The sequence below is a fragment of the Gallus gallus genome, chromosome 3 (genome assembly GCF_016699485.2).
Source record: "Gallus gallus isolate bGalGal1 chromosome 3, bGalGal1.mat.broiler.GRCg7b, whole genome shotgun sequence".
Taxonomy (NCBI): Eukaryota; Metazoa; Chordata; class Aves; order Galliformes; family Phasianidae; genus Gallus; species Gallus gallus.
In genome coordinates, this window is record NC_052534.1 from 76231123 (window position 1) to 76247189 (window position 16067).

The 16067-nt window shown below is 38.6% G+C and overlaps 1 protein-coding gene across 2 annotated transcripts in view; it reads right to left on the reverse strand.

The window, feature by feature from the left end:
- Positions 1–16067, reverse strand: part of ZNF292 (zinc finger protein 292) — a 55664-nt gene that overhangs the window by 16425 nt on the left and 23172 nt on the right. The window contains exons 1-4 of one of the 2 annotated variants that reach the window (XM_040697868.2): positions 13623–13970; positions 11758–11912; positions 10590–10668; positions 7911–8046 (exon numbers count right to left, since the gene is read on the reverse strand). In XM_040697868.2, the coding sequence (XP_040553802.1) occupies positions 7911–8028 (118 nt within the window). In that variant the 5' untranslated portion in view covers positions 8029–8046; positions 10590–10668; positions 11758–11912; positions 13623–13970. Of the gene's footprint in view, positions 1–7910; positions 8047–10589; positions 10669–11757; positions 11913–13622; positions 13971–16067 lie in introns of those variants that run through there. The other variant, XM_419852.8, reaches the window with a different exon arrangement.

Here is a 16067-nt window from a genome sequence, read left to right on the forward strand (position 1 = left end):
CACACATTTTAAGGTTTCTGGTTGAATCATTTCAACCAGCTTATTAGTTATTTGTTCAGAAATATTCCACGCTATTACAAATGATCATCCTTGGCTCACTGATGTGTAAGAGTATTCAATCAAGTAAGATTTTCTTCCTCTCTCCATGTCAATGAAGATATAAACAGTTTTTATTCATGCTGTAACAAAGGAGGACTATAGCACACTAACAGAAAATTAGTAGATGGCAGTCATTTTTGCATTTATGATAAGCTGATAAGACACTTGCCTTTCAAATAGAGTAAGCAATGTTTTTCTGGTGTAATTTCCAGTCCTTTATTAAAAAAAATAATAAATCATACTCTCGTCAACCCACAAATGACCCAGTGATTAATTACATTCAATAGTTTTAGCTTTGCCCTTCCTCCTACCAGGTAGGTACCAGCAATCCCTTCACCCACAGTGTTTACTCTGTCAGCTACTCTGCTTCAAATAACATTGGAACATTTTACCTTATTTCTGTAACAAGATATGGGAAGACTTTAGAGACTTTAAGCTATACTGGTAATCCAGGACGTTTCACTCTGATTTAATTACGATATTTAATATTTTAGGGACTTTGCTTTAGCTACCAGGCCTCAGTATAATCCTTTCCTTTAGTGTTTTACTGCTTCAGTTAGCTTACCTTACATAATCATCAGAACATTTTCTGTTATCAGCTCAACAAGAAGCAGGAAGACCTCAGGGTTAAAGCTACATATTACTTCTTAAGTCTTTATTCTAATCCAAGTGATTACAGTTAATATTTGAAAGCTCACTCAAAATACAAGTTTTAATTATGTTTATTTCATAGATGAACTATGCAGTGTATTTTAAGACGAAGGATAGTGCCAGGGTCGAGGGAGTAAGTCCATAGCAGTAAGCAGTCTTAAACACAAGACTCTGCTTGTTGATTTTTATTATTATTATGTTTTATGAATCTATTTTATAGCGTGACGTCTTACTTAAGAGTTATTGCAGACAAATTGTTAATTTAGTGTAACAAATATAACTTCATAAAAATGCTTTGCTATACTTTTCAGGTCAAATCAGTTAATCTTTATGAGTACAAAACCTACATCATTTTTAGTAAATACTTCAATTTAACAACAACACGATTCTTTCAAGAATTAGTAAATGCTGGTTTTGTGCACTATTCACTGACATTTCAAACTTACATTTGTGCAAGACGCATGCAAAATACACTTCAAAATATACAGTTAAAATGAGAAGAAAAAAGATGAGCAGATGACATCTGATAGATGGTACTTTGATCCAGTAACTCTGACAAACACGGATATACTGGACTCTAACCTTCTCGATGTTTTCCCTCACATTCCCTCACATCCCACAGCTGAAGCGTCACTACCAAGTGATTCTATGTCAAGTCCACAAGAACTACTATGAACCTGTAATACAGGCAATGCTTACAGCATACATGAATTAAAAAAGAGAAAGGATAATCTTTGGATTAGTATCACAGAAGAGCATGAATAAGCTGTGAACACAGTCTTGTAGTAACAAGTTCTCTCTGGTGGACCGTCCACATGTATATCACATTTTGGATGACCAGAAGACTTGTAGAACACAAAGCAATGATTTTTTTGCCTTACTCAAAACACTCATAATCCTACTACTCTAGTCTCTGCCAATTCTTGGGTAGATAAAAATCAATCTACCAGAGACCTTTATTTCTTCACAACCTCACTCTGGCCAAGGAGGATGAATGAAGGCAAGAGGTGAATGTACATGTGGACTATCCATCTCAAAGAACTTCAGTTACTAGTAAGTAACCTCTTTAGTCATCTTCAAGTGTTAGTCCACATGTGCGTTCACACTGTGGGTGACTCTCAACTGTACTGGATACTTTCATATTTACCTGGAGCTGGGTCTCAGAATCCTTCATGCAAACAACATCTCAGCACAAGTCTGCTGAATGCAGCACCAATCCTGGATGCTTGTACGATGGCATAATGTCTGGTGAAAGGGTAAAAGAAGTTCCAGGTGGCTGCTTTGCATATACCCAGGATGAAAACACTTTTAAAAAAATACTTTTTAACTTTTAAGTGATGTTGCTGGTATCAGTTGAATTCTGGAGATGGGTGCTCTGATTATTCAAAACAGTTCCATGCTGGCTGCTCAAATTCTAGCCTTCCCTATGATCCAATATCTTTCCCTTGATAATCTCTGAATAGAGATGGTTGTATCCTTGAACATCTCTTCAGTGGGACATTCTTCAGAAATCTGCCTACTACACATAAATCTATGAAAAATTCAAAAACTTAATTCTTGACATCAAGGTTTAAATCTCTAAGGATAATCAGAATCAGGTAAAGGAAAAAACAAACAGAACCCTCTCTTTTTATACGGTTATCTCAGAACATTTTTCCTCTGGATAGTTCCTCCATCCGTCCTCAGTACCAGCTGAGGTGATACCAATGACAGCAGAAGCTTAGTTTTGGAGGATTTCATGATAACTACAAGGAAATGACAATGTCTAGGATGGAAAGTGGTTCACGCTGAAGAATGCAAGCCACACTGACAGAAAGTGATAGTAGACATGCAATGGTGCTCTTAACATTGTATAGATTTTCACACAACTCAAAATACTTAGCCATACTTTAGTTTTCAATCTTTGGGATCCTAGGCAATAAGGCTGTTCACATTAGGTGTCCAACTTCAAGAAAGGTAAATTCTGGTTGTTTTGAATTCAGATCAGCCATAAATTGAATCAAAATTAAAATTAGGAATGACCTAAAATTAAAAATCTGATAGTTCAGGAGGCTAGTAAGACAAAAGACCCACTCCTAAGTAAAGAATTAAGATCATCTTACTAAGGTTTCCTTCCCTAACCAATCAATGAAGCAGGGAAACATGGAAAATTCCTCTCTCCAGATAGATATAAGCACTGGTTGCTCATTAGCGTTCTGATGCAATCTCAAGAAAAACGACATTCCTGCAGTTGAAACCTGAAACGATGGCAGATCGAGTCAACATAAAAATGCAATACAACATCTGATAGAGGTATGAAAACAGTTCTGAGTACTAAGGCAGATGAATCACTTTCAGACTTGACAGTGTTCACAGTTAGTACTGTCATCTTGAATCTAATGATGTGGATGAGATGTCACTTTCATATGTCTAAGATGTATTTTCAGATTTCTTTCTGCTTTGGTACTGGGACTAGTTAGCCCCACTATTTGAGGTCAGGGAAAACTGGTTGAGCAGTGGTCCGCAGTGAAGAATGTTACCAATATATTCATAAGGGATCTCTGCAGTGCTGTGTGGGAATGTTGGTACTTTGCCATCTTAGTGACCCAGTGGGATCATGTAACTTTGGTTGATCTCTCAAGTCTCAACTGTCCATGGTGCTACTACATAAGCCAAACTCAAAATTTGATAAATATTACTTAAAGACACAAGAGACAGGTTTAGGAAGAAAAAAAAGACAAGAAAATATACATGAACAAACAAGTAGCTTATAGCACCTGAGCACACTTTTAAGAAATTACACTGGTGAGGAACCAGGACTTGAATCAAGAAGTTGAAGGCCTGGACACATAATTGTTGCGGGTGTTAATGTATAAAGACACTGATAGGGATCAGAAGCAAAAAAGAAAAAAAAGTTTGTGGAACTGAAATACTGAAGGGGGAAATCTGCTTTTCTTGGAACTGTGTGGACATTCTTCAAATGAGCATGATTCGTGACACGACACAGTACCAAGCAGATTCAGGAAACTCAAAAGGAGATTCTTTCAGGAAAAAAAATAGAATATTCTCAATCTCAGGCGGGCAGTCACAAGTAGTGCTATCAGCTCCAGATGTCCACTTACGGGGGCCCACAGATGATCTTCAAAGTCCCTACTGACAATTCAGTTTCAGAAAATAAATTATCTTCAGAGTCACAAGTCAAGAATAACAAAAATGCATATATAAATACATGTAACACAAAAAGACAATGCCTATGTTCCACTTGCATAGGTAGAGGTTTTATTTTCTTCAGAAACAATCTAAATGGGTTATCATCATTGTAGAAGTTGTCAAAGAGGTTTATTTGATGACATTTATCACATAATCTGGTAACTAAAGTCAGATTTCCCAACATTTATATTCATAGATGGGTTAATAAACCAGCCAATTCCAATGTTTGTCACTCAAGCAGGTGACAAGTCAAGCACTTGGAGAGTGTTTCCAATCTGAAAATATTTTATGTATGTGCACACATGCAAATATGTATCTACAACATCTGTAATTATTGCAATACATTTCACGACAGATTTTACTATTTCATACGCTGCAGGTTCATAGCACTGTATAAAAATATTGTAGAGAAGTAGGAATATATATCAGCATCAAATAAAACAGTGACAAGTACACTGCTCTTGTCAGCACTCCAACAACTGAGCACCCACTCTTTTCTTTTTTTTCTTTTTTTTTTTGACCTCCTTAGTGTGTGGATCCTTACAGACATACAGTCATCAGAAAATCGAGCGGTGCAGTCAGGAGAAGTCATTACTTAATGACAGGGCACTCAGAGAACAATCTCCCTGGCATTTTACGAAATTGGCACTTCTGGTTCGTATTTAAGTAGAATCTATTCAACCATCCATTCCTAAAAGTGGAAGATCAAGAGTCCAGTAAACCGGAGTTTATACTCGCTTGACTATAATCAGAACAAATCAGATGTGTTATCCAGTCAGTTATAATCGTCTCTCACCCCATGTACGACATTTGATCAATTTGAAAACAGAGAATTTAAAAAAGTATCTGATTCTGTGATGAAACGGACACCTGGTTGTGTTTCCTGCAGCAGATGCAAAGAGGCAAAATGACCTTCAGGAATCAACAGCAGAGATATTCAAGACGATAAATGACCCAAATTCTAGCAGCTGTTCACTTGGCATTTTGGTTCATTTGGTTCAGAATCTGAACGGGCTGAAATTTCTTTGGTTCCGTCATAATTGAGGCTAACAAGACTGAAAATTAGATAAAATTAAGATGATGAAATAAATGAAAAAGAAACCAATGACAACAGGAAAAGAGGATGGTGCTTAGGTAAAAACATTTCCAGTCTCAACTGTCACACAGTTGCTTGAGTGCATGCAAAGAAGAGCAACAAAGCTGCTGAAGGGACTGGAAAAACAAGAGTAATGAGGAATGGCTGGGGGAACTGGGCCTGCTTCATCTGCAGGAAGCTGAGGGGAGACCTCATCACTCTCTAGAACTACCTGGGGCTGCAGCAAGGAGGGCGTCTCTTTTCTCAAGCAACAAGTGGTAGGATGTGAGGAAACAGTATCAAGTTGCACCAGAGAAGGTTTAGATTGGATATTAAGAATTTCCTCATGGAGAGGGTGGTCAAGCATTGGAACAGGCTGCTCAGGGCAATGGTGGAGTCCCCATTCCTGGAGGGATTTAAGAGAGGTGGAACTAGGGGTCAGGGTTCAGTAATGGGACTCAGTACATCAGCTTGATGGTTGGATGTGATGATCTTGGAAGGTCTTTTCCAAGCTATATGCTTCGAGGATCTCCAACAGATATGTATTTATACTAATTGTTACATAAAGACTGCACTGATCAAATTTGCCAGATTATAGCATTCCAGTGTAACAAGCTGACTATTTTAACAGTTGAGATCTCCTGTAACAGCAAAGAACAAAACCTTGAAAGCAAAGTTTGTAAATACTCTGGAGATTGTTATACTGAAATTAATGTGGAACGGTTTTTACACTGTCCTTATTATCTGAATGGGGAGGCAAACACTCCTTTTGAATACAGGGAAGCTACACAAACTCATAAGCACCAAGCACACTTTTTTTTTTTAATTTTTACTTTTTTAAATTTAAATGTTTTCCATTTTCATAAAGAAACTCATCAGTACCTTTAGAATTCTCCTCCTCCCAAATGTTGTGTACATTGGTGATGCTTTGCAGAAGGGGTAACGCTTACCTTTCGATGACATTTTATCACGACATGTAATCTTGTGCAATTTAGGCAGGCAGCATTTTCTACCATCAAGAGAAGTAATAACTCTAACAGGAGTCACTCAAAAGGGCAGTCAGTCCTTGGAAGAAGCATTCTTGAATAAAATACATTCAGAACTAAAGGGAACCCTGTAGTGCCAGTAGAAGACTTGTTAGGAAAACACTGATAAGATGAATTCTCATCACAACAAGATGCACGTTTGAATTCTGAAGGAACTCAAATACAAGGCAACCAAATACTAATTCCACCTCTCTCTTAGAAGCATCTTACCGCTGCTAAAAGATGGTTGATGTAAAGCTAGTATAAGAGTATTCTGGAAGATTCTAAAACTGCATGCCAATCTAACATCTGTATTATATAAATAAATTATCAGAAGTGACAAAATGCAAATCTTCTGCAAGGTTAAGGATGATTCTGTAAAAAGCATCATATTATATATTCCTTGAACTTATCAGAGGGAATTATGAGAATGTGGGTAAGAGAGATCCAGTTAATTTTCTAAAGGTATTAAAGGAAGTCTCTAAAATCTTGTAAAGACACTAAGCAATCTCGGTATTAGAAACCAGACACTTACACGGATAAATTAGCAGTAGAAAGAAGAGAAAGAAGAAAGACTCCCTCTGAATTCACTGAGGACCCCTACTAGCACTTTTATAAACATCTGGAAGATGGAGTAGCACACAAAGTGACAAAACATGCTGATAAAAGTATATTAAAATAAGTCAATTGTAGAAGACTGAAGAGGACCGCAATCTAGTAAGTGACATAACAGCCAAAATGTAAATGCTGATAAAAATCCCCAAGTGATTTTTGTGGCAAAAACCCCCACAATTGTAACTTTATATGCAGGAAAATAGACTGTCTTAGAGAAATATCATAAAGCTGTGAAACGGATACTACTACTCAGTAAACAAAGTGGGACTAAAACAGAGGTTTAAGAAAATGCTGCTTCAGTGTTCAGTCAAAAAGTAAGCTTAATATTAGGAAATCATGACAGGGATACAGAAGGAAGTGGGAATTCAGTACATGTACAACTTGACTACTGAATAAACTTCAGCCTTTTGTATCAGAAATGGCCAGTGAAGTTGGAAGACAGTATGGAAGACTAAGAACACCACAGTAGAAAGACAAGCAGGGATACAATAGCAGTCTAACAAATCACATCTTACTGAAAAGATGCATCCATTAGAAGATGCAAGTAATAGTTTACTTTTTCAAAAGTAAAGAATATCACACAATATGAGCAGGTGTCACGCTAAATGTAAGAGACACTACTTGAGAACTGTGCAATTCTGCCAGATACTTAGATGTGATGGATCATACAGATTCTAAAACCAATTAGGCAGTCTCAAAGAATAAATAAAAAAAAAATCAGTCAAGACTTATTAACACAGAGATAGCAATTCTGAATTGCAAATCATTGGCACCTGCAACAAGAAATCAGGAAAATATCACTGTACACCTATGTTGTTCGTGCACTGTTCCCTATGCAACTGCTGTTAGCCAATCTCAGAACTCTAGGCTAAATAAATATTCAGTAATGTCCCACTTTGCATTTCATAGCTGAATAAATGCCATACTCATTTTAAATATAATTTTATTCTTTATGTCAAATGGTTTTTGTATAGCAAAACTGAACTTACCTAATTCTAAAATATGCAACCTCCCCTCGCACAGCTTATAGAGATCTCTAGCTATGATTACGTTTTATGCAAGTTACTCAACCTATATTATTGACATATTCTTATGAACATACTGTTTTATTAATTCAAATAATGCCACAAATATATTTTATTCATATAGCTTATAAATGAATCACAACCTATATTGAACAAAAGGCTTATTTATCAAAATAATATTCCAGTGCATTCAAATACATTTTTTTCCCCAGTGATTGCTTTAAATTTTACCTTTCTCGGGATCCAACTGCTCCTGGGAAAGAATACCACACAATACCGGGTTCTTCCACACTCCCTTCTCTTGAGTAAGCGTAGTTAAAATATGCAGCTCCCGGCTGCCATTTTCCATCAAGTTTTTATGAGCCACCTGAAGAATGTTTTACGAAACAATGTGTTGTTAAAAAGAAAGAAGAGAAACATCTGTCTTTTACATTCTTCTATATCTTACGTAAAAACAAACAAAAAATCTCCACAAGCCACCAGACAAAGAGTTAAATGTGTATCAAAATGATCTTAACATTCAGCCTATAACAGTATTACTTCTGTCTCCACTTTCTAAGGCAGAGAAACCTCAATCTCAGGAGGGGGACTGAACACCCCCAGTTTGCAGTGTGATTTATCAACAAAGCTACTTCAGAAACTACAATTTTGACATGTGCTTCCCTCTTCAAAACTGAGGATGAGAAAAGTCTCTTGCACACATCTTGGTGTGACACCAGCTGTAAGACCTGATGGTTCTACTCAAATATGATGAAGGTAGACTGAATTCCTAAAATTAACTGAAATACCTTCTTCTACACTTCAATAGCAGGATTGGTTCTGGAAGCAGAGTTCTATTTGGGAGCAAACTAAATTGACTGAAAACTCTGAGGATTACATAGCAATGCACAATTAATGCCAGTCCTGAAAGAAGAAATGGCTCATTTCAATCTCTTCACATTTCTTTTACTTTCCCACCTGCTCTGAAGGCTATGGAGCCTCCCAGCATAAACACGTCTCTTAGGAGTTAATCTGCATTAGGCAGATGCTAGTAGAAAATCACTCTGAAAATCAGCTTTGGATTTTCCTCTATTATTTAGGCTGAAAATTACGAAGTAGCTGTATCTCATCTTTTTTGCTGTTATTATTTCACTCTCTCTACCCCACTACACATTTTGATAAATTACAGAATATCCTGAGCTGAAAGGGACCAATGAGAATCACTGAGTAAAACGCCTGGCTCCACACGTGACCACCCCAAAATTCAAACCCTGTGTCCAAGAGCATTGTCCAAATGTTCCCTGAACTCTTGCAGCTTGGGGCTGTGACCACTGCTCTGGGGAGTCTGCTCCATGACCGACCACTCTCTTGGTAATGAACCTTATCCTAATCCCCACCTGCCCCTCTCCTGACACAGCTCCATGCTATTCCCTCAAGTCCTGTCACTGTCACCAGAGAGCACAGATCAGCACTGTCCTTCCAATTTCCCTCGTGATGGAGATGTTGGCCGCCACAAGGTCGCCCTCTAGTCCTTCACCATTTTTATCGCTCTCCTTTGGACATATTCCACTACTTTTACATCCTTCCTATATTGTGGAGCGCAGAACCACCCACAGTACTCAAAATGAGGCTGCAGCAGTTTTGAGGACAGTGGGACAACTTCTTTTAGCTATACTGTGTCTGATGCATCCCAGCATACAGTCTGCCCTTTTGGCTGCAGGGGCACACTACTGATGCTTGCTGAGCTTAACATCAACCAAATCCTTCCTCTGCAGGGTTGCACTACAGCTACCTGCACTCCAATCTATAAAGTACATCCAGGATTACACCATTCTAGGTGCAGAATCTGGCATTTGCTCTTGTTAAATGTTACATGATTGGTTATTACTCAAGATTTCCCTTTAAGTCCTCTCTAACCTCAGGGCAGTTAATGGCTCTTCCTACGTAGTTCATAATCATCTGCAAACTTATTTAGTGGGCACTCAAACCCAGTGTCCAGGTCATTGATAAAAATACTGAAGAGAATTGGCCGTAAAATTGGGAATGCCACTAGTGACTGGCTGCAAGCCTGATATTACCCCATTTCTACCCTATCCCTATTCGAGCCCTATCCTTATGCCAATTGTTCACTCATCATATTTGTACCTAGCTGCACGCTGGATATTTAGTCCAGAAGGATACCATGAGGGAAAATATCAGACATTTTTCTAGAATACACAAAACACCCATTCCCACATCCTCATCATAAAAGGATGTTAAGTTGGTAAGGCATGACTTCATAAATCCATATTGGCTTTGATCAATATGAATTGTCATTTAAGTACTTTTCAATAACTCACAAAGTAATATTCTTCATAATTTTGCCAGGCATGAAACTGAGACTGAGGCCTATAATTGCCAGGGTCCTCTTTTTTTTTTGGCCTTCTTGAAAACTGGAATAATATTTGCTAGCTCCCAGTCAACCGAGCAGCACAATTTGCTTCAACATCCTTGTCTGAAAGCAGAGCTCTGTTTGTAACCAACTAGTGCCCTGCAGAAGATCTAACAATCTGGAAGCTTTGGTAGATGTTGATAAGATAGATCATTCATAAAATAAACCTCAAGTGTACAACTGTAAACAGCAAAGAATAACTTACACAATATTATTCTATTATTATTTCTAACAGTTTTTTTAATAAAAGAAGCATATTTTAAAGCGTGAACTTTCTTTCAAGTATTTAAAAGAAGTTTTTTCTCCAAAGCTGCTTCACGAAGTATGAAATAGACAAGTGATACAATTGACAGCAATTGTTTCAAAGTATACCGAACTTATAGCTGAAGGGCTTGATCTTTATCATCCAACAGGAAACAAGTCTTCAGGCATACTACATAATATCCTTACATTTCCAACACATTTTTGAAAGCTAGCCAGTCCTCATTGCTCAAACTCACCTGTACAAAAGCCTGAAATTCTTCCCACTTATTTTCAGGTAAATCAAGGGGCAGACAAAGCAGAAGTTCAATACAGCTTCTGGAAGGCAAATATGAATATTATTTGATGCTTTTTTTTTTTTTGCTTTTAAAATGTATAATAAACAGTTTCTTATTCTAGTATCCAAATAGCCATTTGTTTAAAACGCCAAAGTTGCAATACAGTTTATTTTGCTTGAACAGATAAAGAGAAGGTGGTCTTGGATACTTTCGCATAATTTAGAAAGCAGTCTCTCTAAAAAACAATAATTTCAACAACAACAAAAAAGAACAAATAAAAGGATTTTTCATCAAAGTCCAACACTGTAAACAACTTGTTAACAACTGTGTACATTGATGCATTTTCACACTGCATGTGGATCAACACTAACAGTGTACTTCAAGTTAGGGATGCTGGCTTGTCCTAGATTAGAGGAGTCCTAAAGACTGATCCATCTCCAATAACCAAAGACATTAATTCTCATATACAGCATTCACCATGAGGAAAGAAAGTGTTTCCCAACTGCACTGGGGCTGGCTAGGATGGAGCTCACGTTCTTCATGGCAGCTTGTACGGTGCTTTCAGCAAAACAATGATTTTAACAGCCATTTTAGCTTCTGTTCCACACTGTTCGTACAGCATCCAGGCCCTCTCTTTGTCACTCTGCCTCTCAGTGAACAGACTGGGAGATGTGCAAGAGACTAGAAGAGGGCACATGCAGGAAGATGACCTCAACCAATCATGCAACCTCACGCCATGCAACATCCTGCTCAGCAATAAAAAGGGGTAAAAGGGAATTTACAAAGGTTATCCATCTTTTGCAGAGGAACAGGCTGAGCATCGGTCTACCTGTGAGAAGCGTTATGTGACTGCCTCTGAATTGCTTGTTTTGCTCTGTTTTCTTCTTCCACTTCTCACTTACTTATTAAATAATTATTACCTTGACACACCACAAGTTTTCTACTTCTATTATTCCTTTCTTGTTCTTCTCAGCAAACAGTTGCCTGGTGCTTAGCTGCCTACCAAGATTAACCCACACCATCAACCTATTTAGAATTTTTATGATAGTAAACTGAACTGAGAAAGCATTGAGACAGTGAAAAGTTAAGACTATACAGTTTGGGTTTAGTAAACAAAAAACATACTCACAGTGCTAAACGTTCGAGCACAAAGGCTACATTTTCACACTCAGAGGTAAGATAAGGTCGTGCTTTAACGTAACTTCGGATAGCCACTGTATACACCTCCAACAGGGGCAGAGGATCTTCTGAGGTTTTCCACTTTTCTGCATACTCCAGCAAGGTCTGTCCAGGGAGAGGAAGAAACACGTACAACGTTTAGGAAAAAATACAAGTTTTTAATTTTGTACTCCTCACTAACAAGACTTTCATTCTTTATCATTATACATACTGCTTTAATAGGAATTACGTAGGTTGCTCCGAAAGTAGTGCCTCCTACTTATTTCCATGGAAACAACAACAGATACAAAGGGCACAATAACACCAATTGATAAAACAGATTTTCAGCTGCAAAACACTATTTTGAAACATAATCATCACCATTAGCTGTGCACTTTTGCTAGTGAAGAACAAGAGCCTGCATGCCACGATTGTCAAATTACACACCACTGGAGGTGACCCGTTGCCACCTCTGCTGAAATGCACCACTCATTGCCACACTGTGCTCACGCCCACTGTTTGGTGTCTATCAACGTTCAGCAAGCTTTGATGAATGTCAATGGGTGCTACTTCTTCCATATGGAGGAATTAAATGCCACACCTTCACACTTCCATGTCAAACGCCATGTTTTCAGACTGTCCCTCAGCTGCCACCTGTCACATGGCAATAACATATAACAGAATACTGACGGGAAGGTTTAACCTCTACTGCCATCCCACCAACATCCACCTCTGACACAGCGGGCCAATGTAATAAAACAGAAAGCATTACCCTTGGAGCAGTCATCATAAATGCTTTCAGAAATGTATTTTTTTTTCCATAAAATACACTGTTTCATTAAAAATTGAAACTTAACCCCCCCCCCAACACACTAAGAATTGCTCACTGATCATATAAAAGTCATATGAGTGACAACTTCCCCCCATTGTAACACCTGATGATTCAGTCTGCATTCACGTTTTCTGAATATAAAAGCCTAAAGAGCAAGTTTGGGAACACAGATAATCTTTTTTTCCCCCCAGACACTCATGAGTGAGGCACCAAAATAAACATCTTTAGATTCACATCTGTACAGTTTAGCTTCTAAAGCAAGTAAATCAAAGCATTAGCTTTATCTTAGATTCTATACTTTCAGGAGTTCTGCCATCTTGCCAAACTAAGCATTTTGAAGGCTACAAATATACATCCAAAGCTCATTAGTTAAAAATCCATTTTCCTATTTGCCACATGAATAGAAAAAATGATTTGGAAATAAAACTAAGTAGAATGAACTGATCAGAATAGGACTGATTAGAACACGCAACTCCGCAGGGATGGAAAAACCACCACCACCACCAAAAGTACAGAAGGCTTCCATTCATGTCAGGGAGGACAGGGGAACTCAGACATACGTTTAAGTTGGAAAAACGACCATAGTTCTCACATCGACGTACAAAACTTCCCCCTTGGATCTCTGCTCTCAAGTCTAGGGCAGCATAACTGGTTGGCAGACAATTTCTGCACTGTTGTAGACTGCAGCCTGATGCATTAAGATGATGGGTGTTGCTGTTTACTTTTTGGGGGTGTAACAGGTAGAAATCTCATGGTAACAAACAGCAATTTAGATCATCCAACACCCCACTCAAAGAAGAAGCATTGGAATAACCTGTATGGAATAACACCCTATGAGGATATACACCCCATGAGTATCCTGAAGGACAGAGATTCTACAACCTCTAAGAGTAACCTGCTCCTGCATTTGACTAATGTTTACTGTGGCTCTTTCTCACCAGTATCACAATGCAGCCCCACAAGTGCTGAGTAAAGGGACTGATTACCCCCATGGCTTCACTCACCTTAACACAGAATGAGCACAGGGTGGGCTACTCAGCTGCTCAGCTCTCTGTCCAGCAGGACAGCAGGGCTTTCCCTGCAGAGCTGCTCTCCAGCAGTTGGCCCCAGGCTGCAAAAGCACAGGGCGTAGCCTCAGTTCGCCTGAGCTGAACTCCCTCAGCCCATTCCTCCAGGCTGTGGAGGTCCCTGCGAGCAGTAACCTTGACTTTCAGCACGCGGAATGCTCCCATCAATGCAGTACCATCTGCAAAACAGCTCATGGTGCACTGCCCTCCCATCTCCTTCACCGGTAAAAAGTCACAGAGCTCGTGCTCCAGCGTCAAGCCTAGACAGGATGCCGGAAGCAGCCCACTGCCACCTGGACTTTGTACTACACATCACAGGTCCTTGAGACCCACAGTTCAGCTACCTTATTATATTGCCTGGATAAGCAGCCTCTTTCACGGTTTATAAGGATACTACGGGAGACAAAGTCCAGGGCATTGCTGATATCAGGTAGAAAACAAAACAAAACAACTACACAACATTAGCTGCTGTCCTCTCACCTGCAGAACCAGCTATTTCTGCATGGAAGGAAACCAGGTTTGTCAACATTAAAGCATTTTGCTTAGCTCCTATGGTCAAGGCCATCAGTAAAAGTCATGCTTTCTCTTTTTATGTCAGATGTAATTAAAACAATTTTGACAATATTGGTTCAACTCCGTTGAAGTTTCTTTTCTAGAGAAGACAATCAGAAATAGTCTTCTGGACAATAAATCTCCTCTGCTACAGAATGTCTCATATACCTGTATAAAAAACAGTGAAGTGCATCTCAGCTAAGTTGAACATGCAAATATAAAAATGTAAATTTTAATATGCAAATATAACAATATTAGTGAACTCTTTATGCCTGGGATATAATGCAACTCAGATTATCAAATTAGACTTTGAGCAAGACATCTCTGCCTTTACGTATTAAGAAGAGAACAGAACATTAATTCTTTGGGAAAGAAAGCCTGTCACATTAAAAGGCAAACCAAAACTGAGTTTATTGTTGTCTTCAACTCTTCAGCGTAATGCAGCTCAAATTCAATACTGCCTTGTCTATGTCACACATCTGTCCTGAGTTAGCTAATGGTAGTATTAAGAACATGCTTAACATTCTCCTGTTTGGCAGTGTCCAAAATACTCAGTAAAAAAACAATTGTCTGTGTTAAACTGAATCAGAAAATGTTTCAATGTGCTTGTTTGCAGTCACAGTACCACAGCCAAGTTGCAGCACAGACAAAACAAAATACCAAGGGTATTCCAGTCAAGGACATAACAGGCAAAAAAACACTCTTTTTTTTTTCTGTCAAATAAACTGCATTAAAACTGATTTTAATTTAAAAGGAAATCTCAAAGCGAAGTCACCTTTAAAAGAAGTTACATACTCCACCTTTTGCTGCAGCAGAAGACAGCTTCTGCAGCACCCAGTGCTCCCTGCTGGAATCCTGGATCTCAAAGGAATACTGTCTGTTTTGCTCTTACAGACAACGTGATCTCCTTGTAAGAGCAGCTAAAAAAGCACCGCAGATCATGGCAGAGCAATCAAGGGACAGCAAAACACAGCAGAAGCATGAAAGAAGAGACAGCGAAAGAGGACTGGATAAACAAGCTAGCAACATTAGCAAATGTGTATTTCTGTATCATTTGGCAATTTGGACCACGAGCTAGAATAATCAGACCAGTACAACATGTCAGCTTCGTAGGATCTTCAAAGAAACTCCTGCCAGAAGTCTCTCTCTTCCCAAATGCTCACACAGCCAGATGTACTCTGATTTCAGGTACTGATTTGTCCTAGGTGACATGCTTAAGGATGCTAGCAGTAAGACAGCAAAGTTGAACTAAACAGCCCACTTTATGTTAACGACAAACAATAGAGCTTATCTAATTTTATGCTTCTTTAAGAGAAGCAATTCCTCCTCCCAGGTGAAAATGTGCAAACCAGCTGCTGGTGACACTGTGAGTAAATGAGAGACAAGCATAGTAATAAAACATTCAGCATAGCTCTCTGTTCATTTGGATTCTTAAATAAGCCACGAAAATTCATCATAGTAGTATGGAATGCTGCCTTGCGTACACTGCCGTTTAGTTTCATTCAGCTGATAGCTTAAACCTGTTACAGTGGATCTGACCATCATCGATCTGCCAAATAGTTTCTGCCAGTAAGATAAGTTTGCATTTAGAAAGTTGATATAGCAACCAGGATTCCTGACTTGATACCAGAAATGCTACGTTTACCTGTTACTTGATGTAAACATGATTTAAGGTATGGCACATCTACATCTTCACAAGTCTGCAGCAAGCAGCCAGATTAATGCAATCTTTGATGTGGCAAAGGACATTTCAAAGTTAGCTACCAAATCAGGACAGCATATCCTGAAAACCTCCAAGTGTGCGGTTAAGGAGGAGAGGAAAGAAAGGGT